This window comes from Danio rerio, chromosome 18 (genome assembly GCF_052040795.2).
Source record: "Danio rerio strain M-AB ecotype USA chromosome 18, GRCz13ab, whole genome shotgun sequence".
Lineage (NCBI taxonomy): Eukaryota > Metazoa > Chordata > Actinopteri > Cypriniformes > Danionidae > Danio > Danio rerio.
The window spans coordinates 36604683-36628749 of record NC_141038.1 but is presented as its reverse complement, the minus strand read 5'-3'; the positions used below and the strand labels follow the sequence as shown (position 1 = coordinate 36628749).

General features: G+C 37.7%; 2 protein-coding genes across 2 annotated transcripts; both read right to left on the bottom strand.

Moving 5' to 3' along the window:
• Nucleotides 1–1921: 1921 nt before the first annotated feature.
• olfcq14 (olfactory receptor C family, q14) lies at nt 1922–6479 on the bottom strand. Its single transcript, XM_087293259.1, has 6 exons — nt 5240–6479; nt 4765–5056; nt 3778–4593; nt 3411–3638; nt 3184–3307; nt 1922–3112 (listed from the first exon to the last, which is right to left on the bottom strand). Exons 1-6 carry the CDS (start codon nt 5455–5457, stop codon nt 2214–2216), a joined length of 2577 nt encoding a protein of 858 aa, XP_087149385.1. The 5' UTR covers nt 5458–6479; the 3' UTR covers nt 1922–2213.
• Nucleotides 6480–8599: 2120 nt separating this feature from the next.
• Nucleotides 8600–16053, bottom strand: olfcq13 (olfactory receptor C family, q13). Its single transcript, XM_087293255.1, has 6 exons — nt 15780–16053; nt 15293–15584; nt 14292–15101; nt 13891–14118; nt 13659–13782; nt 8600–9806 (listed from the first exon to the last, which is right to left on the bottom strand). The coding sequence occupies exons 1-6, from the start codon at nt 15995–15997 to the stop codon at nt 8896–8898; spliced, it is 2583 nt and encodes an 860-aa protein (XP_087149381.1). The 5' UTR covers nt 15998–16053; the 3' UTR covers nt 8600–8895.
• Between the last annotated feature and the right edge of the window lie 8014 nt (nt 16054–24067).

The window sequence follows — 24067 nt, the reverse complement described above, 5'->3', positions numbered from 1 at the left end:
AAAATAATGTTGTTGTTTTTTTTTCAAAAATGAAACTTCTTAATTTTACATTCAGCCTTTTAAAATTTCAAATAAAAGAAAATGTTTGAAACAAAGTTAAAACTAAACAAAATCAGGTTGCTCAAACAGTGCATGGAACATGCTTCATTAGCCCCTTTCAAACTATAATGCCGGGGAGTAACACCACAACAGAAGGTAGGATCCAATATGCAGGTTTATTCACAGTCAGGCAAGCAGTGGTCAATACGGGAGCAAACAGGTATGTGAGGACAATCCAGAATCGTAGTCAGTTTAACAATCAAGAGGTCGAAAGGCAGGCGGCAGACAAGGATAACTAAATAAACAAGGCTAGGTTCAAAACACAGGGAAAACAAGAAAAGGAAAACGCGTTGTAATGCTACTTTACAGTGAACAAGACTCAAAGGCAAAACTGAAGGAGTGAATGTGTGGCTTAAATAGTGTGTGTTAATCAGTCTCTGAAAGTCCTCAGGTGTGAATGTAAATCAAGCTAAATGAGAAAGCAGGTGTGTGGGTGAAGAGCATGTATTAAGATGTAGTCCAGGAAAAGTGTAGTTCTAAGTGTGTGTGTGTTTACCAGCGACATCTGGTGGTTGTTCGCTGGTAAACATGACACACACATACAGACCTTTCCGGAAAATTACCGGCAATTTTCCGGAAAGGTTGTATGTGTGAACAGGTCCTTTTTGAAAATACCGGTAAATTCGTTCTGGCTATTTTCCGGAAAGAGAAGCTGTAACATTACCGGTAATTTGCCGGAATGCTGCGCTGTGTGAATGCAGAAGGAAGATTGCCGGAAAGAGCGCGTGCACGTCTAGAACGTGCTGACGTGAGACGTCTGCTTTAGCCAATCAGAACAGTCAGACGCGTTTACGTCCGTGCGGTTTATGAGAATAAAACCCTTTGAATATTTTCCCAGACGCATGTAGCGGCTAGAAGTTAGTGAGATAACGTTTATATGTTCTTCTTAATGTCAACTGTGTAAATAATAATCGATAAGATGCTTATGATAAGCCGCTGTTTGTTTACCTTCAAGCTTTGCGTGTGCCTGTGAAACAGCCTTTAAGCGCCAGCACACGCACAAATCATGAACATCTCGACATGCGAAAGTGATCTTCCATATGTTTTCATCGAAGTTGTTCACAATACTGATCATCCACAGAGTTTATAATGTAGTCAAATATTTACAAATACAAGCGCAGCCGTTTAAGGCTCATTTGTGGTGAATGATGTCAGAATTTACCGGTATTTTGGAATGAATGTGTGAACGGTCTTTTCTGGAAAAAAATCCGTAACGTCCTCGCCTGTGTGAACAGGCGAATATACCGATAAATATACCGGTAAAGTCGTTCCAGAAATTTTCCAGATAATTACCGGTATCACTGTGTGAAAGGGGCTATTATTTACTGGCAGCATTAACTTTTACTTTCAGTACTTGAGTAGCATTAAATAAAAAAAAATTAAAAAAACTGTTGATACTTAAATACATTAAATATAATTCAGTCATTTTTTTTATAGCTTAGTCCCTTCATTAGTCAGGGATCGCCACTGGAAATGAATCACTAACCAGTGGTTAGTTTTATGGTTTACGCAGTGGATGCCCTTCTAGCTGCAACCCATCTCTGGGAAACAATAAATATCAGATACTTTAAACTTTTACTCAAGTAATTTTCTAAGCAGTGATTTTAACTTTTACCAAATTCATTTTCTAGTAAGGTATCTGAACTTTTGCTCAAGTATGGTTTTCAAGTACTTTGTATACCACTGCTATTAAGCAACTTAAATAAAATTGGTCCTTATACTTAAGTGCTACTAACTGAAGCATGGTTACAAGCTTTACCAATAGGTGATTTCTAAAAAAAAATGTGATTTTACAGTATAAAGAAATTGAGGTGGCTTATTTCAACATGACTTTAATTATAAATATTGGTGGTCCTTCTTTGTGACATCATTAAGCATGTGTAGATCCTCCTCTGTAATTACTCACATAAATGTAAAATATGAAATTAGACTTTTCCTAGTAAATTACACTGGCCATCCAAAAGTGTGTCATTTGTACCTAAACATGAAAAAGGACAAGTCATTTAAATTCTAGCTTTTCATATGCATTTCATACATATACATTTTTTATATAAGAAAGCTTCTCTCATGAAAAGTCTCTTTTGTGTAATAATGGAAAACAGCAATTTTTGCAATTATCTTCCCATGATGGCTTTTTTGGTGTTTCTCTCTGGATGTAAAAGAATAATGTAGCACTTTGGGGTAAATATGGCCATCAGTAAACCAAAACTCGAAGCTAATATAGCAAAAATTTCTACAGCCACTGCATATTTCCCTGGAGAGCTCACATATGCTGGAACAAATGCAATCCAAACAGCACAAAAGATCAACATGCTAAAAGTGATAAACTTTGCTTCATTAAAATTATCCGGAAGATTTCTGGCTAGAAAGGCTAACAGAAAGCTTATTGCTGCCAATAGTCCAATGTATCCCAGCAGCAAAGAAAAACCAGCCACTGAGCCAATGGCACATTCAAATACTATTTTAGAACGGATGTACTGGTGGTTTTTATGGGGTGTTGGCGATGCATTTGATATCCATACTGTGCATATAACAACTTGAATGGTTGTTAGGACTAGAATAGTACATCTTTGTTGAAGTAGTCCAAACCATTTCATTGCATCCTTGCCTTCTGGACGAGATGACTTGAACACAGCTATTACCACCATAGTCTTAACCAAAATGCTGCAGACACTCAGGACAAAACTTATGCCAAAGACAGCATATCTTAACTGACATGTCCATAACTGTGGCTGGCCAATGAACAGCAGCACACACAGAAAACACAATTTGAGTGACACCAGCAGCAGGAAGCTAAGCTCTGAATTGTTGGCACGTACTATGGGAGTGTTATGATGATGAGAGAAGATGACCATCACAAGAGCACAAAAGCAGATGCCTAGCAAGGAAGCAGTGGTCAGAGAGATGCCCAGGGGATCCTCATAGGATAAAAACTCAACTTGTTTGGGCACACAATAATCCTTTTCTTTATTGGACCAAAACTCATATGGACACACCAGGCACTCAGTTGCATCTGAATGTAATAAAAAAAATAATTTTAGAGGACACTGAAATTGTTTTAATATTTGCTAATAATCTCTTCACCTGTTCTATTAGAAATTTCTCCATCTCCACATGGCAGGCAGTCATAACAACATACAGGAAGACCCTTCCTTCTGGCTTTTCTGGTGCCTAGGGGGCAGCTCTCACTGCACATAGACTGCGGGGGCTAAAAAAAAAAAAGTAATATCTGGTAATTTCTTTTAAGGTTTTCTGTTAACTTACTCTTGTTTGACTTTTCATGGTGACATTGACATGTAATGTCTATTTACCTTTTTTGTTTCAAAGTTCCAGTATATTGCATCTTCAACCAAATTGAGCACCATACCTGATGTCACTCCCTTATTTACTACACCAACTGTTTGGACTCGTATTGAACCATCAGAGCTTGGTTGCCAATTCATCACATCATAGATGGGCAGAGCATCTCCATTCTTATCAAATGACACACGATCCCCAAAGCCTGTGATGAAGTTCACTTTTTGTAGATAGTGGATTAGCTGCAGTTTGTGGAAATAACAGGAGTTAAATATTTATCTGAAATTTAAATTAAATATATAAAGCATTTTTTTATTGTTAAATATAGCTCTGCTCTTCTATTTGTCTGGAAAATATCTACACTGTACCAGTGGTTCTTACCTGCCAGGGTTTCAGATTTGTTATGTCAGCACAGCTGTTCCCACTGAATGGTCCTCTCCCCTCTTCACATTGCATCAGTCCATGAAGTGCATGTGCCAGGGCATAAACTGCTTTATAAACATTATAAGGGCCTCTCAACCCTGAAATATCAGTGTATGCTGTGTTTGTGATGCTCAGATCCTCCTGTCCTGTGCACAACTTTTTTACTTGCTCACCTACTGTTTGCGATGCAAAACTGCACCCAAACATGTTCTCCCAAAAGATTCTCACCAAATTATTTCTTGGATCACTGCTAGGACGGAGACGTAAAAGATATTCAAGAAGTCCCTGGATCTCACCACGTCTGATAGCAATGCCAATTGTTCCCCTCAAAATTGTCAGAAAGCGTGGAGTGCGAAATGCTGGTGTGGTGGCCCAAGCTTCACTTGCAATCCACTGTCTACCTGTCAGGTTTTGCAATACCACTTCATCCATCAAAGGCAGCAGATAAGATGATGTAGAAATTGCAACTATTACTCTAGCTGTAGAAGCCCGAATGACTCCCATTATATTCTGAATCTCTCTAGGGTTGTTCTGGGGCAGTATTGTAGAAAAAGCGATACAACCTCCAAAAAGCTGAACTTCCTTTTGGAAGGACTGTGCTGCATAGGTGCCATAGTCATCATCACTGTAAAGAAGGCCAACCCAGGTCCATCCAAAATGCCTCAAAACCTGAACCATAGCCTGCACCTGAAAGGCATCACTAGGGATTGTTCTGAAAAAAGAGGGGTATTTCTTCTTGTCACTCAAACAAGAGCAGGTGGCGTAGTGACTAACCTATTTAGAGTAGAGGGAGAATACAAGACACAGAGGAATTGTTTTTTTTTTTTGTTTAACATTTAATTGAAAAACGAATAAAGAAAAATTTGGAGGTAAAATGATGACCATTTAACTGAAAAATGAATATAAGTGTGTGTACGTGTAAAATCTCTCTTACTATAAACTTACTATAGGTACATGAAACAGCCCCAGGATACTGGAAATTGCAATAGAAGGAGTTGAACTTGGATCTCCTACAATCCCAATCACCGGAGGAGGGCCAGTGCAGTTTAAGTTGGAGAAGGATTCCTCTGTCCCACTAGCCAGAGACATGGCAGCCCGAAATGCCATTGCTAGTCTCACACAGTTGTCATAAAGATGATATCCAAGAGTGATGTTGGGTAGCAGATTTGGATTATTATTGATCTCATCTATAGTAAAAGCCATTGTCTGTGACGATTTGAAGTTTTCCATACTGAATCTAAAAAAAGGGAAATGTTAGAACACACATCAGTCATGAATGATTCACATAAACAACTGGTTAAATATACAGTGATTTTTTTTTTTTTTTTTTTTTTTACATAAAAAGTACAATGTAACAGCAAAAACAAAACAGGCATGGAAACTACTCATTTAATTATGATCATTCTGACACCACACTTGCTTTTCACAGTATGGTGGCTTTGGCTGCACTCTGAAGCTCAGCTGTGGGAAAACTGTAAGTAAGTGAACATCAAACAACCCTCCTAGTATAACATCTCCATGTTTGTACACCCCATTCAACATGAAGTGTCCCTGAAGCTGACATGTGTCTAATCTGAGGACTGAATCTGCAGAGATCCATTTAGACAGACACAAGAATATGTTTAGAATGATCCACATCTCTTTCTCTTTCCAAATAGGTTTTGCACATTAATGATGAAGGTTGGAAAGGGTGTTACTTTAAAATAACAGGTGGTGCCTATTGTACCTCCCTTAAAAAGACAGTATCACCTTCCCACTGATTTGTCATATACAGGGGTTGGGCAATTAAACTGAAACATTGACAAATTTAGTGTTGGAGGATAAATGACAAAATTTGACCAGTCTGGTGTCCAATCTTTATTGGTTGCACATTTAACCAATATAAACAGGAGTGTAAAAGATTAATTTGCAAAGTAAAAGCCCAGTTTTGCTTAAAATATTGCAATACAATAATAGACTTTAAAAGAGGAATATTTTTGGTGCGTGTCTCACTGGCACATCCGTGATCAAGACAGCAAGTCTTTGTGATGTGTTAGGAGTCATGGTATCCAGGGTAATGTCAGCATACTACCAAGAAGGATGGGACACATTTAACATGAGTAAAAGTAGACCCAAGAAAAAGCTTCCTGAAAGAGATGTCCAACCCGGATTGTATCCATAAAACTTAAAACCACAGCTGACTAACTCACTGCAGAATTAAATGTGCACCTCAACTTTCCCATTTACACTAAAATTGTTTATCGGGAGCACCATAGGGTCTATATACATGACCGGGCTGCTATAGCCAAACCTTTGGTCACTTGTACAAATGCCAACCGATTTCAGTGGTAAATCTTGGGTTGTGGACAGTGTAAAACATGTATTGTTCTCTGACAAGCCCACCTTCACTGTCACTTTTTCACAGCCAAAAGAGTTACAATGTGGTGAAGCCCCAATAACTTGCATTAAAAATAGTTAATAACTCATGGTGACCTACTTTCTGCCAATGATGAAAGTAAAACTTTTTTTTTTCGACAGAGTAACATAGTTCAGTTAATTTGTCATTAAAATTTGTTCAAAACAGCATCAGTGGACTGTCTGATGTGGACTCCCATTCAAATCCTGCTCATTTACATAAAACAAGGAAGAGATGGATTGCTAGCACAAATGCTCATTTTCATCCTTATAAAAGAATAAAACATAAAGAATAAAAAGATAAATAAAAAAAAAACTCTGAATCTTGAACAAACATTACAACTGAAGCTGCTTTTAACCACTTGGGCAAGTTTACTACCCCTGCCACAAAGTCTAGGTAAGTTCAGAAAAGAACAGGGGCACCAATTAATGTTGTAATAATTAAATTTATCACAAATATTATAATTAATATGTGGTGATGTTGTTAATATTGATAATTTAGCTTCACACGGGGCACTAATTAATGTAGTAATATTTTATAACAAATTTTAACATCAATATTTGGTATTGATATTAATAATGATACTTTAACCTCATGCATGGCACCAGTTATTGTAGTGATAATTTATTTGGTTTGACTCGAATATTAAAATTAATAGTATTAAAAATAAAATTGAGATTTTAGTCACTCCACTCTTAAAGTGTGTGTAAATATCAAATAAATAACAGTTTTTAAAAGGGGCACCAGAAAGCTTTGTAAAAATAAATAACAAATATTTTTAATCAAATCATATGAGATTGTCCTATTTGTTGAACCTTTTACTGTATTATCAACATAAGGAAGACACAATTGTAATAAATAATTGTTTATTAACAAAAGAATAAACAAGGGTAACTAACATTACTACATGTACAATAAATGAAGTGCATAGGCATAAATCATGAAGGTGATTAAGTTGAGAATTGTAATTACTAACTCTGTTATCTTTTCTTTGAGAAATTCTGATAACCTGAAATGTACAAGAAATCTTTTTGTTTCGTCTTGTAGACATTCAGTGGTGTAACGCTTGCATTGAAAACCACACTACTACTACCATGTGTATCACCACCACTCTTTTGGTATATCTTCTTTGAGAGAACATTTTATCCTTTCTCTTGAAACCAAGGTTGAATAGATGGTGCCTTTTAAATCGAGCATTGTGATTGGATGATCCTGTGATCACTGGAGGTTGTCATCCTAGCTTTTGCATAGTCATAGTCCACGGTTAAACTATTTTCTTATGCATAATTCACTTTCCAAACCACTTTTAATTTAACATTACAATTTTTTTTTAATTTAGGCAATGTTCTAAATATATAAAGTCTAAGCATCTTTACCAGCTTGATCTTTACCTAAGCATTCATATATAAACAATAATAAGTAAACTTTCAATATTTTCAATATTTCAAACTGCATTTTAAATACATATATATATATATATATATATATATATATATATATATATATATATATATATATATATATATAGTTGAATCTAAAAGTATTTAAAAAGAACTATTCCATTTTGTGTCCACTTTGTGAAATGGGTAAAAAATCCATGTGTCTCTCTGTGTCTGAGACAGTGTAGATAAGAAGGAATGTTGATTAAATCAAGAAGTCGTTTTGCAAGCTCTGGCCTCTAACACCTTTGTCAAAAACAAGAGTAAGCGAGCATGCATGAACCAAGCCACATCGGGCCGCAAGCATGCTCACTTTACAAAGACACAAACGCACAGCTCACTCGAGGACATGCACTCACAACAATGACGAGACACAGACAAAGACAGGATGAGTCGCCCCCCGATACTGTGCTGCATTCTGTGGCAAGAGCCATCACTGGCGCGTACTCTGGGGCTGGAACTGTCACTGACCGCCTTTGCTAAAGATACCTTTCTCCTCAGCCTCTGCTTTTGGGAGTGGGTTTTTCCTTGGGGGTTGGCCATGGGCTGTGAGGTGGTGGTGGTGGCTGCAGGAGGGGTCAATTCCCTTTGCAGGAGCTCCCTACTGCAAACAGATATATTCCACCACCTCTCAATAATTCCATGCCTTAAAGTTCCCCAGCTTCTCCCAGTCAAATGACCCATCCAATCTGGCCAGAAAGAAATGGATGATGTTGGTTTACTAAAAAGCCCCAAGACTGCTTCAAAGAGGCCTTGTGCATAAACCCTAAAGGGGCGATGTTTCCAGTGGTACTGCAGTTCACTGGCCAGGGGTTAATCTTGGGGATCCTCTTGCTGGGAAAGAGCTGGATAAAGAAATAAGCCCATGGTCTGCTGAGTCCTCTTTTGGCCAGTTTGTTCTGTCACGGTTGAGGTCTGGGAAAGATGAGGACTCAAATGCAGGGATAAAAATGTGGGTTTATTAATTAGGAAATAAAACAAAATGCAACAAAAACTACCCTGAGGAGGAAAACATAAAAACAAACTTGACTGGGCAGGCAGGGAAGAGCAGGGCTGGACAGGACTGGACAACACAAGACTTGAAAACTCAAGCTGAGCACAACATACAAGACAAGACAGGACTAGTGTGTGGACAAAAAAAATCTCTTTATAATCTTATATTGATCAAAATGAGTACATTAATAAAAAATAAAATGCAACAAACAAAGTTCACAATTTAAGACCATAGTAAAGTATTACAATTTATTTAGTTATTTGTCTACCCATGATGGCTTTTTTTGTATTTTTCTCTGGATGTAAAAGGATAATATAGCATTTTGGGGCAAATATTGCTCCTAATAATCCAAAACTTGAGGCAAGAATAGCAAAAATTTCCACAGCCACTGCATATTTCCCTGGAGAGGTCACATATGCTGGAACAAATGCAATCCAAACAGCACAGAAAATCAACATGCTAAAAGTGATGAACTTTGCTTCATTAAAATTATCTGGAAGGTTTCTTGCTAAGAAGGCTAACAGAAAGCTTACTGCTGCCAGAAGACCAATGTATCCCAATAGCAGAGAAAAACCAGCCAATGAGCCAATGGCACATTCATAAACAATTTTGGAACTGATATGCTGGCTGTTTTTATGGGGTGCTGGAGAAGAATTTGATAGCCAGACTATGCATATTACTACCTGGAGTGCAGTTAGGATGAGGACAGTACATCTTTGCTGGGTTGTCCCAAACCATTTCATAGACCCTTTTCCCTCTGGTCGAGAGGACTTGAACACGGCTATTACCACCATAGTCTTAACCAGGATACTGGACACACACAAAACAAAGCTTATGCCAAACACAGCATGTCTTAACTGACATGTCCACAACTGTGGCCGGCCAATGAACAGCAGCACACACAGGAAACACAGTTTGAGTGACAATAGAAGCAGGAAGCTAAGCTCTGAATTGTTGGCTCGTACTATGGGAGTGTTACGATGTTGACAGAAGATGATCATTACAAGAGCACAGAAGCAGGTGCCAAGCAGGCAAGCAGTAGTCAGAGAGATGCCCAAGGGATCCTCATAAGACAGAAACTCTACTTCTTTGGGTACACACTGATCCTTATCTTTATTAGACCAGAACTCGTCTGGACATACTGTGCACTCAATAGCATCTGAGAAAGAAAGAAATCAAAATTGCTTATATGCATATATATATATATATATGCATATATATATATATATATATATATATATATATATATATATATATATATATATATATATATATATATATATATATATATACTGTATATATGTGTGTGTGTGTGTGTGTGTTTATATATTAAGGCTGTAACGATTCGATTCGATTTTAGATTATGAATAAGTAATTAATTAATAACAAATTGATTATTTGTAGCCGACCATTTAAACTACCTGACCTGTATGGTCTTTGTTTTACCCATAAACAAATCATACAGTAAATGAATAAAGGCAAGTTTCACACATAATTACCACCTGTCAATCACTTTTTTCTTGTGAATAGGCAGTGATCTGTGTCGTTATAATGGCGTCGGTAAAAAAAAAAGGTGCACAACTAACAGGAACCAGCCAACAGTATCTGAGGTGTTTGCTAAAATGACTAAGTACTAATGTGAAACTAAAAGATTGAGGCAGTCTTAACTCGATTAATTAGGTTAACCAGTCAGGCTAGGGTAATTAGGCAAGTTAATTATTAAGTATATTATTATTATTATTAAGCAAGTTAGTTATTGTATAACGACGGTTTGTTCTGGAGACAGTCTGAAAGACAATTAGCTTAAGGGGCTAATAAATTTGACCTTAAAATAGGTCATAAAAAATTAAGAACTGCTTTTATTCTAGCCAAATAAAACAAATAAGACTTTGTTCAGAGGAAAAAATATTATCAGAAATACTATCATCATTTCCTTGCTCTGTTAAACATCATTTAGGAAATATTTTAAAAAGAAAAAAACAACAAAGGGGGGCTAATAATTCCACTGTATAAATATAGACTTCCACTGTATATATATTTAAAGTAATTTTTTAATGTTTTTTAAGAAAACTTATTCAGTTCATCAAGGCTAAATAACTGCTTTGTTATTGTATGTAGTTTTAAATAAAATTATTATTCCAGACATTATAGCTTTTATTACCATTGCCATTAATAAATATAATAATAATCAATATTAGTGATTTCTGAAGGATATAGTAATGAAGGAGTAATGAAGCTGAAATTTCATCTTTAAAATGAATAAATCATCTGGAATAAATGAATAAATAAATTAAATGATAAACTACTTTTGAACAGTTATTTTGTAGTGCAAAATTTCAATATTTGTATTTATGAAGAAATAATTGCAGCCTTGATGAGCAGAAGAAGCTTAGTTTAACATATTTAACAATCATACTGACCCCAAACTTTAGAGCAGTTGTGTACAGAATATTTTATAAGCAAAAATGTGCACTTTAATTTTAACAACCCACAGACATCGTCACCGAATATAAAGCCGAGGTCAGACTTTCTCATATATACAGAGCCTCATTTCAATTGTCAGGTTTTGTAAAAATGGATCTATTGAATTAATCAATCTATTAAAGAAACATTGGCTAGAATTCTGCATTATAGGCTTAAATTATAGAGAGACATAGCAGATGAACCGAGACTGCATCAGATCAATGTAAATCTTTCTTTCGAGCTGTCAGTGCGAAAATGAACAAAACAACAGGCCTAAAACAACATATTATACGATTAAAATATGGAAAAATTAACAGATAGTAATTTCGATCAATTTTCCTGACGGATAAACCGAGATCAGGCTGAATAAACAGCTCTTGGTAATATTTCAGCATGCTTTCACTTTCGCATTTACCGGTAAGAAAGACATCTCGCCCTGCTCATCATTCTCTCTTCATATAGCCGTATATATGGCTATTACACGATCATAATACACTGTGATATAGCCTGGTTCGTTAATTCGTTGCATTGTTTTGTTTTCTCACTACAATCGATCCGCTCAGTAGGACAGAGACCGTCTCATTCAGGCGATCTCAGACTGGTTGATTTGGCGCGGATGCGATCGCAACTGCTGGATGAATGCCAAACAAACCGCGCTAACGGGGGAAACGAGACAGATTCCGAAACAAACGTCTATGTGTGAAAGCACCGTAAGATTGTATTTGCACACAATTGACACACAGTCGCAGCATGCAGCTCTGGCTCGATCTGTCAGGCAACAAGGCAGCACTGTACACTGGCCGTCTCGCACGCTGGCCCCGGGCTATCGGGCAGTGCTTATTGTCGAGCCCTGAAGGTTTAAGCTTTGTCGATGGGTTTCCTGCGTCTGCACAGTTTAACAAGCACTTCAACAAGCGTGTTTTTTCCAGCTTGGCAAGACAAGCTGACGTGACATGGGGGCGTGGCAGCATCGACGATTCTATTTTTTGATTTGATAATCGAAATCAAGCATAAATTTCGATCGATTTCGGTGACACCCTTAATATATATATATATATATATATATATATATATATATATATATATATATATATATATATATATATATATATATATATGTTTTACATAGCAGATGCCCTACCATCCACAACCCAGTACTGGGAAACACCTATACACTCTCTCTATACAATCTCTTTTTCTGTAACACACAAACACACACACACACACACTACGGCCAATTTAGTTTATTCTATTCACCTCTACTGCATGTCTTTGAACGTTGAAGGAAACCAGAGCACCCAGAGAAAACCCATGCAATTCTAACTGACACAGCAGGGACTCAAACCAGCGACTTTCTTGCTTTGATGTGACAGTGCTAACCACTTATAGTTTTTCTCAATTGCTTAATTTCAATTCTCGATTTGAATGTGTACTTTTCAAAACAACAAGTAGCTCTCTGAACAATTTGCTTATTATACCCTATTGCAAATGTATTGGCACATGTGTGCAAACATTAAGTTCAACTTTCTGTAGTTTGGACAAAAACTATTTTCATATAGGTTGTTGTTCAAAACTATTAAGTCAATTCTCATTTAAACTGTCAAAAGAGCAAAAGGATGTCCACCAAGAATATTTTTTTATTGATGCTATTTTGTAGTATTTTTGTGTATCACCTCAGAGAAAGAAGGTCGCTGGTTCGAGCCTCGGTTGGGTCAGTTGGTGTTTATGTGTGGAGTTTGCATGTTACCCCACACTGAAATAAATTATTCAAAGATGATTCCTTGGATTTACTCAATTTCTTTATGTTAAGAGGTTGTAAACAATTTATTTGGGCTGAATTTAAACAAACAAATTAAGTTGAACATTACTAAACTTAATTTGTTTGTTTAAATTCAACACAAACAAATTGTTTGCAACAGTTCTGCATGCAACACTTTTTTCAGTGCAATGTTCACGTGGGTTTCCTTTTGGTGCTCCAGGTTCCCCCACAAGTCCAAAAATGGGGTATAGGACAATTGGGTAGGCTAAATTGTCCATAGTGTATGTGTGTGAACGAGTGTGTATGGATGTTTCCTAGAGATGGGTTGCAACTGGAAGGGCGTTTGCTGCATAAAACATATGCTGGATATGTTGGCAGTTCATTCCACTGTGGCAACCCCAGATTAATAAAGGGACTAAGCTGCAAAGAAAATGAATGAATGATTGAATGTATAAATACAAATGTCCATATGTTAGTTTTAACATGTTGTTGACTGAAAATTGTCATCATTGCCTGTCAGAGTGAAAAAACAACACATTTTGAGCAGTGTGGCTCACTCGATGACAAATGTATGTTATGTTTTGGTGACTTTGGCCAAATTACCGACATGATTACTAGGTTTTGAAGCTTTAAATGTTTTGGGTAAGTAACTACATTTTGCAGACATGCAATGAAGTTTTGAATTTTCAGCAAACCATTTTGACATTTGCACATAAATGTGCCAAAGCCATTGAGAAAAAAAAAATTAATGGTATCTCCAATAACAAAACAAAATAACTGTCTCCTTACTTGTTACATTAGAAATCTCCCCATCTCCACATGGCAGACAGTCAAAACAGCACACAGGAAGCCCTTTTTTTGTTGCTTGTCTGGTTCCTGGGGGACAGCTCTCACTGCACACAGACTGTGGAGCCTGTATAAAAACAATATACTTAAATGTAGTCTTATTTAATATATTTGATAAGTAAGTATACTATAAAGCTGTGAAATTTTTACAATAAAACATTAACATGTTAATTACTTTCTTTATCTTAAAGTTCCAGTATATTGCATCTTCATCCAGTGTGAGCACCTTTCCTGATGCTGCTCCTTCATTTACCACTCCAACTGTGCGGACACTTATCGATCCATCAGAGCTTGGGTGCCAGTTCATCACATCATAGATGGCCAGTACATCTCCATTCTTATCAAATGACACATGATCCCCAAAGCCTGTGGTAAAGTTGACTTTCTGTAGGTAGTGGACCAGCTGTACAGTTTATTGACAGGACAGGTGTTACATGCATTTCATTTTATTTATTCATGGACCTTGAATATGCACTTTATATGCACTGTTCAAAAATCAAAGGGAACACTAGAAGTTATATTGTATTGTTTAAGTGTTCCAATCATTTTTTTTTGAGTAGTATTTTTAATCCTTACTTGCCAGGGTTGTAAATTGGTTATGTCAGCACATCTGTTTTCACTGAATGGTCCTCTCTCCTCATCACACTCCGTCAGGTCATGAAGGGCATGTGCCAGGGCATAAACCGTTTTATACACATTATATGATGCCCTCAGCTCTTTGACATCAGTGTAAGCTGTATCTATGCTGCTCAGATCCTCTTGCCCTGAGCACTGTTTGTCTCCTTTGCCTCCAGGGTTAAATCTGCACCCAAACATTTTCTCCCAGAAAATTCTTACCATGTTATTATGTTGATCGTTTTTAGGACGAAGATGTAGCAGAAACTCATGAAGTCCCTGGATCTCTCCACGCCTGATGGCGATACCCAGTGTGCCCCCCAGGAAAGGCAAAAGGCGCTGAGTGTGAAACATAGGTGAAGTAGCCCAAGCTTCACTTGCAATCCATTGTCTGTTTGTTACATTCTGCAATACCACCTCGTCCATTAAAGGCAACACATAAGTCGAAGTCGAAAACACCACTACCACCCTTGCTGTAGAGGCCTGAATTACTCCAACTACATGTTCAATATATTTGCGGTTGTTATTTAGAGGCAGAATTTCAGTAAAAGCAACACACCCTCCATATATCTGAATGTCCTGAAGAAAGGACTGAGCGGCATAGTTGCCGTAATCATCATCACTGTAGATAAGACCAACCCAGGTCCATCCAAAATGTTTTAAAATATTAACCATAGCCCTCACTTGGAAGGCATCACTGGGGATTGTTCTAAAGAAGGATGGGTATTGTTTTCTATTACTCAAACAGGAACAGGTTGCAAAATAGCTAACCTAATAAGGCAAAAACAAAAGGATAGGCAAAGAGAGAGAAAATTAAAGAACTGTAGGAATTATGTTCCCATTAAAAATAAACATGATAATGTTTAGAAATGAAAGCGTTATGTATATATGTGTGTGTGTGTGTGCAAATTAGCATGTCCAAATGAAAATACAATGTATTATTCATTTTATTTCCATCTTACTATAGGCACTCGAAACAGTCCTAAAACACTGGAAATTGCAATAGAGGGAGTGGAATTTGAATCCCCCACAATGCCAATCACCGGAGGTGAGCCAGTACAGTTAAGGTTAGAGAACAATTCCTCTGTTCCACTAACTAGGGATATGGCAGCCCGGAATGCCATTCCTAGCATCACACAGTTGTCATAAAGATGATAACCAAGAGTAATATTAGGAAGCAGTTTTGGGTTCTTGTTGATCTCATCTATGGCAAAAACCATAGTCTGTGCCTGCTGGAAGCTTGCCATATCGAATCTAAGACAGAAAAAAATAACAACAGGAACATTTTTGAAGTTAAATTTTTAACCACAAAATCACATGTGATTTTTATTTTTTTGTAAACAACTCATTTTAAAGATGCATTTTGAAATTAAATAAATGAATCTCTCAAATTCGACTCTTAATGTTTCTCTTATACTTGTCTAACTGTACTTTCCAGTCCAGACTCACTGTTCACAGTAAGGTGGTTCGGGTGCTGATCTAAAGCTTAGCTCTGGGAACACTGCAAGTAAGTGAACTTCAAACAGCCCTCCAAGAATAACATCTCCAGCCTGGTACATTCCATTTAAACCAAAGTGTCCCTGGAGCTGGCAAGAACCCATAAGGATTGAAGCTGCAGACTTAAAGTTATAGGACAGATATAGACAAATGATTAAAGGGCTCCACATGTCTTCCCTGTTCCTGACCTACTCACCCACTCTGCTCTTTAATTTATGATAAATGTGTGGGGAGAGGGGGTGGAGGTAGTTCCTTTTACCAAGCAGGTGGTGCCAGGTTCATGCCTGGAAATTAGGGAGTCACTATTGTGTAAGATTCCCTCAGTTTTATTATATAATTTTAAATTGCATATTTGTTAATGTTACTAATACATGGCTTACTAACTCTATGTAAAGTAAATCATCTAATTAAATTGCAAATATAATTATTTGACTGAAAACTACTGAAGAGGGTAGGAGGTTTAAGACATTATTAAAAACATGTATGTACAGTGTTTGAGGGTATGTTTATATTTGTGATTCCGTTTAGTGTGTTAGTAGTGATCCAACAGTTCTTGATTAAAGTTGCTGTATGTTTCAGTACTGACCACTTAAATGATCTGATTTGACTAGTTTGACTTAGAAAATTCACAGTGACACAATTTTCTCTGCCCTATGTACTTCATGCTTACTTATTTTGTGTATGTAATGCTACACATTTGATGTATTAATAACACAAAATAATGTGTAATACACCAATAACATTATGCAATGTAATGTGTCATGAAATGAACTAATAAATGAATAAAATAAACTCGTCCTAAACAAAAATGATGAGAACTAACTCAAAGTACTTTTTTTTTTTAAACGATTGATCAATTGAGAAAATGTAATTTGCTTTGCAATGCCTTTCTCAAAATGTCCTCTAGGTGACAGTCATACACCTTTATTGCTTGTGGTCACTTAAAACCAAATATATAAATGTATTCATTTTTATTAGCATTTTTTGGGAAATACTTTACAATAAGTTTGATTTAATTTACAGTAGTTAATGCATTAGTTAACAAGCAATCAATGAACACTGCATCTGTTCAAGATCGTAATAAACGTGGACAATTCTGATATAATAGAAAGATTCCTTGAATTTAAACATTTTCTACAAGAAAAAAGTAAGGTAAATAGCAGGGGCTATAGGGACTGTGCTTTTAGATCAGGGATAGACATCTGTGATTGTAGGGAGCAAGGGTGTGATATATTTCTGGGCAATTATTTCTGGAAGGATCAAAGGACTCCAGGCCCAAATGTTACAAATAATTTCCTCATTTTCACCTTGTGCTTCTTATACATATCATTTTATGGGTGTGCACGTTAAAGTGATTGAAGTGTCTACATTTTATTTTGTTATATTGATTGTCTGTATAGTTTATAAATGCCAGTCCAGAGCAATAAGACAGTGTTGGCTGCTCTCTTCATACCTTATCTGACACCCAATGAAGTGTCAAACCTGTGGCTAAAAGCTTGCCAGGGGCGACCAGGGATGATTGTAACACAATTTTTCTTTAGCACCTAAAACTACCTAATTTTTATAGCTACATGACTGAAACTTTTATGCAAAGTACCTACATTTGTCTACAACAAATGTCACCAATTAAAATTTCTTAAACTATATCACAGACTATGTGAGATGATGACAAATACAAAGTGGTCATTAGTTACAATTTACCCCACTAATGTGGTAGGATGTAAAAGGTAGACAAAATGCACAAAAACTAAAACTAAGGGCACTACAAATGATATGCCATAACAACAGTTTTATTATAAATAAATGACTGCAACAATACAATAAATGTGAATATTGGAAGTGTATGAGCATATTGTGTGTGTTTGTGCATGCACGTGTGTTTGTGTGTGCATGGCTGTACGTGCACATTCATATGTGTGTGTGTGTGTGTAAGTGTGCGTGTAAGTGAGGGCAAATTAATAAACATATTTACCCCCATTCCACAGAATGAACAAATTAAATGCATTCTTTGTCTGTCACAATGGTGACAAGAGCAAACAAATTAAATGCATTCTTACTGTAAGTCACAATGGTGACAACTAACAAATTAAATGCATTTTTTGTCACAATGGTGACAAGAACAAACAAATGCCAAACAAAACAAATTGGCTCAGTCAATCAGAGTCACAATGCTGACAAATGAAACTGGTCAGGCCTGGAGTGCATGTCTGGTGGGCCCAAAAGCTACATAAAAAACACTTGACTCACAGTTCCTTGGATCTTTAATTTCTAAATGGTTCCATGCAGACGACACAGAAATCTTCCTCTTCTGGAGAGGAGTTATCAGCCCTCACCCTTTTTCTGACAGGTTTCTTTACCTTCTTGCTTTTCTCACTCCCCTAATTTTTTTTTTTCTGATGTTTTTCACTTTTTGATACTCCTCTTCTGATGCCAGCTTCACTGATGATTTCTGGGAGCCTTTTCTTCCCTCCCCTACCTGTCTCTTTCCTTGGGCCTACTTTTGGAAATGGCTTAATGAGTGATGAACTGAACAACTGACCTATGATGAACCCCGAAGTGCTTAGCATCTCATCGGGGAGCAGGTTGACACCATGAATGGCTGGAGTGTGGCTGGGCCGCAGGTAAGGTGGAGAGGAGCCGGGCGGCAGGTGAGCTGGAGAGGACCTGGGCGGCAATGTGGGAAGAGTGATTGATACTCTAATGGGTGTTTTGAGCTGAAACTATACAGACATATTCTGGGGACACAAAAGACTTATATTAAATATGAAAAAAGGGGTAACCTATGTGCCCTTTAAATGTTTTGAAAATGTAAAGTTTCAGTTGATGACTGCATCAAAGCAATCAAGAAAAACTGAATTGCTGATGGCATGTATATTGCGGAGCTAAGATCGTGGCTCGCTCTTGTAAAAGAGCGAACCACTCCTGTTGTGCCCTGCAAGTAGCAGTTGACCCTCGGGCAGATCTTAGGGGTCAATCCACAACCCTCGGGGCTTGCAGAACTCCCATTCCTCAGCGCGCTCCATTCAAGCTTCGAGTAGGAGAAGCGTTCCATCCTCCGGGATGATTGCCCCCTTACTCGATGAGAACCAGATGTCTATCGCTGCATCGGAGGGTGAGCTGTCATTTTCTGATGACAATTCACACACTCTTCTTACCTAAGGGTTGGTAAGCAAGGCTCCGGATATTGAATCTGATACGATGGCCGTGCTAACCCGAGCTGCTCTGGCGATGAGGTGACAATCACCACCCCTGGCCTCAAGAGCCTCTCAGAATGCTCATAAAGAAGCACATCCCCCCGTGCATTCATCCTCAGGATTGGTCTGCAGCTTTAAACCTGAACTAAAACCTGACATGTATGTTTATGTTTCCAAATTTTTTCATGTCACCGGCAGTTTTTGCGATTTACGTGCAAGGGTCGAGCATGGTAGTACAAAGTCCTGCCTTCCGGGCTCTCCCTGTCTACGCGGGATTTCACTCAGCTCGCAAAGGATGCCCTAACACCCCTTCGGCTAACAGGCATATGCATTCTCAATTATCTCGATGACTGGTTTTTTATAGCTCATGCGGGATCAATTGATTATGCACAGGGACTGGTTGCTCCGGCACCTAGACCTGTTAGGGATTTGGGTCAAACGTGAAAAGAGCAGGCTTGCCCCCGTGCAGAGCATATCTTTTCTTGGGTTAAAGCCATGAATCTCTCAGACAGGTCAGCATCAGCTGGGGAAGGCACGCCAAGTTTAACAAGAAAACTGTGGTCCCACTGATATTATTTCAGAGGCTCCTGGGGCATATGGCATCCGCAGCCGCTGTCACGCTGCTCGATTGCACCATCAAGTTCCCAGATTCACGAAACGCTGGATAATTAAATAAATTCTGTCACCCTCTCATACCCACATAGAGATTTCTCTTGGGGGAGGTCTGCTTGATCCACTTAACTCAGTATCTTTAAGATTTCTGTTTAGGTAGACAGCTCTGCTCGTCTTGTTGGCATCGGTCAAGAGGGTTGGGTATCTGGAGGCAGTTTTGTCAGGATATGTGCCAACAATTTGAGCCGGCCCACTCTTACGTTTTCCTGAGAACCCGACCCACCTAGGTGCCCTTTAGCACCTTCTTTTTTAGATTACATAGTGAACCTGCAAGTGCTGTCCACGGAGGAGGCAGACCCAGCACCTTTGCTGTGTCCTATTCATGCTTTGCGTTATGTGACCGCTCTAGAGTTTACAACTCTAAGCAGCTTCTTTTCTGTTACTATAAAGAAAAATAACCCTAACTTGGGACTTCCGGTTATGTCGGGCTGCTGAACGGCTGCACTTTCCAACACTTTCTGTCGATTTTCATAATTTCCTAGCCCCGATAGCTAAATCCTTGCTTTCTTTTTTAATATTTGCTTTACAAAGCATTTACCATGTCTTTGCAAACTCAAAGTAAGAGGAATAAAAAAAAGATCATACGGATCCAGCTGTTGATGACATTTTTACACCTAAAATAGACAACATAACTGGCACCATGGCTAACTCCGACACAGAAATCAACCCGATAACAACGTCATTCTCTCGGCTATAAGCAGTCTCAAGTGTTAATTTTTGTCTTAGTACAAGGAAGTTCTGTCAGCAGAGTTCTTCTTTTACTGAAAGACTTACTGAAGCAGAGAGCCGCATCGGCCAGGCCGAAGATGCCATTATATACATCCAAGGAAGAGTTTCCAAACTGGAAAAAACTACAACAGACCCCGCAGCTGCTCTTGATTTGGCCGAATGTAGAAAGTAGGTGGTCTAATATTCGTATCCTGGGACTTCCGAACGGAGTTGAGGGGAAAAAATACGGTTTCATTTCTGGAAAGCTGTCTACCTCAGATCCTAGGTGCGGACTATTTCCCGGCGCCGGTTACCATCGAACAGGCGCACAGACTACCCAGTGGCTATCAAGCGGGGAACTCATCAAGACCAAAGACGATGATACTGAAATTTCTTAGCTACGCCAACAAATTCAGAGTGCTGAGAGCAGCTTGGGAAAAGGGCACAGTGATTTTCCAGAACCATCACATCATGTTTTTTTCCGGATCTATCATCTGAGGTGTTAAAACAGCAAAGGCGATTTGACAAAGTGAAATGAAAACTTTGGAGAAGAAAGATTAAATTTGGAATGATTTTCCCTGCCAAGCTTCTGGTCATCTGTGGAGACTGCTGTCATTTCTTCGATTCCCCTATAGAGGCAAACAAATTCATCACGGCCCTGCAAGAGGATGCCGGAGAAGAACACTGCACCGCGCAGTAGTTTGTGGATGCTAAAAGAAACTTTTTTTTTGGCTTTCAAATACTCTTTAAACGTTTTACTATGCAAGTTGTTAAGATTGGTTATTGGATTTCATAAACCATGAAGAGCTGACTCTGATTTATTTAAAGTCGTTAAAACAGAACTGATAAACTTTTATTTTTGATAACATAATATACGAGGAATTTAAATATATTTAAATATATATAATCTAACAGAAACTAACACCTAACACAAACACACATTCATACAAGTGAAGAGAAGAGTAAAGAAGGTAAAGTAAGAGGTTGAGAGAATGTAATGATGGGAAAACCTCTGATTTTGTAAGAGCAAACACCAAGCGAACCAAACATAATCAAATTCACCCTTCTATTGTCTCTTTAGGGTTGCATTTAGTTTACACCAGTTCAGGTGGAAATGTACTTGCGGTTTGTCCGTGATGTGAAGAAGCTCCCTTTGTTGAGCACGTGGCTGGCTGGTTGTTTTTGGACCTCGCGAGATTTGAAGTGGGGTGGAGTCGGTAGTTTCAAGTTTGAAGCGGCATGGCCAAACATGAGTACTGGTTTGCGACACACTAAACTTAACTAGACTCTCGATGGAAAATAAAGAAAAGAAGGTGTCTGAGATGTGAATGTCCAATCTGTGCGATTAACCCTTTCCGTCTGGGTCTCCCCCTGCTTTCTTGGAGGTTTCTCTGTGTTGGTCTCGTTCTTAGGTTGTTTAAGCGAGTTAAAGTTCTCTTAGAGGTTCCAGAGAAGAGAGTTGAGAGAAGAGTTATTGCTTGACTTGAGAAGAAAAGAGCTGTTGAAGTTTGAAGAGAGAGCGGATTTAAGAGGGTGGGCGTTTCTTTGAACACAAGCTTTATAGGGAGGGTTCGTATCCACCCTCGATGGAAAGTTGACCAATTAGAAACTAACATCCCAGAGACATGACTTTTTGACTCTTTGTCCGAGGTAGAGGAATTTGCATAGGTAAATTTGATGCAAACTGAGTGAGGAATGTTCAAGTCTCTTATTGTTGCACTCGTATTAACATAAAATGTCAACAATCATTCAGTAAAGCAATTTAGCTTCAAAACAATTCCAAACATGAACGGCAAAGTTTACATTAAAACATCAGTCTAAAGCAAGAAGCTTATAGTCCCGTTCAGTTCTTTTGTGCTGTACTGTGTGCAGATTCCTTTGGGTCATAAATTTCTTGGAGTCGGATTATAACTGACCATTGAGTCTTCCTTGGGCAAAAAGTTGGCTCATTTGTTAAACAAAAGCAAAATAATTATGTGTCTGGTTGGCCATATCGTTACAGGCCCCTATTTTGGAAAATGGATAAAAACTTTATATTCAAACCCCACGTCAGAAATACTTACCAATAATATAATTTCTAAGCCATTCCAGCATTCACGTGGCACACACCAGGGTTGCCCCCTATCACCGCTCCATTTTAGATTAGGTATTGAACCTTTGGCTAGCTCAATCAGAGGAAATAAAGATAATTCCCCTGCCTCCACCGCTAAATTTTTTCCCTATTATAAAGAAATTATTTTCAAATTTTTAGGCAAATCAACGTCCCAGACGAAAGCTCTCTATTTATATTTACCATATGAACGTGGTGGATTGCAGATGCCTAATCTCAAATGGTTCTACTGGGCAGCTCAATTGGGAGCTGCAATGTTTTGGTTCATAAATGAAAAAACCCACTCCAAGGTTACGGACTAAGATTAGCACATCCAGGCAGTTGCCCCTAAATCTGTACTTGTACCTAGCACCCCTATTCTAATTCCTTCATTAAAAATACTACTGTGGTATGGTATGAAGTTATTAAACATCTAGGCGAGGTTCTACAATTATCACAATTTACACCAATTTGGGGTAACGCTAACTTTACATCTGGGACTTATGATACTGGCTTTAAAATATGGGCTTTAAAAGGTTTGAAAAAGGTGAGCAATTTATTTAATAATGAAACTATGCTCAGTTTTCAAGAATTAAGACAAAAGTTTTATTTACCTAAAACACTTTTTTTTTCATAATTTCAAATAAGACATATTATTAATAAAACACAGCATCATTCTCCCGTTTTGCCAGATAAATCGCCTTTAGAATATATTACTTTAAACCATTTTGATGGGGGCGGGCAAATTTCTTTATTATTATTATTACAGACTAATCTTCAATAATTGCAAAGAAAATACAGACAATAAATGGTTGGCATGGTGTCAAGATCTGAGTGAGAGTATCACAGAAGATGAATGGCAGAGTATCTGTCTAAAGGCACAAACCCAGACAGTTAATACATGATTCAAACTTCTGCAATATAAATGGAATATGAGACTTTATATAACTCCAGAATTACTTCACAAATTTATTCCAAACATTCCTGATCCATGCGTAAAAAACTTTCCATCACACTTTTGTGCACAACATCTATGCGACTTGATTCAACCAGTATCTGCTACAGTGTCTTCCTCTTTTTTCTTTCTAAAGTTTTTGTGGGCAGGGCTGGGGGTTTTAATTTTCCACATTCTGATTAATCAATAGTTTTAAACATGGTTTACGTTAAGATTTAAGCCATAGCTTAATATTTCAATTCACTTAGAGCAGTTACACACTGCATGGAAGTTTATTTTCAAAAACCCATAATAGGGGCTCTTTAAAACCTAAAGACTGAGCTTGATTAATTAATGGAATAGCCAGAACCATAACACATTCTGGTCCACAACAGATATCAAAAATATAATAAGATTCAGGCTCCCTAAATATGTCATTTTGAAGTACTGTCTTTGTTGCCCAGTTGCATATTGCCACTTGTGGTTTTGACCACAAGATTCATCTACTGGACATCTAAGGTGTTGTACTATATGGTTTAGTTTTACATTTCATTATACATGTACACATAGAAAACACCTTTTTTGGAAGGACACAATATACTATTGTATATTGTATTATACTATTGTATTTTTTTTTTTTTTT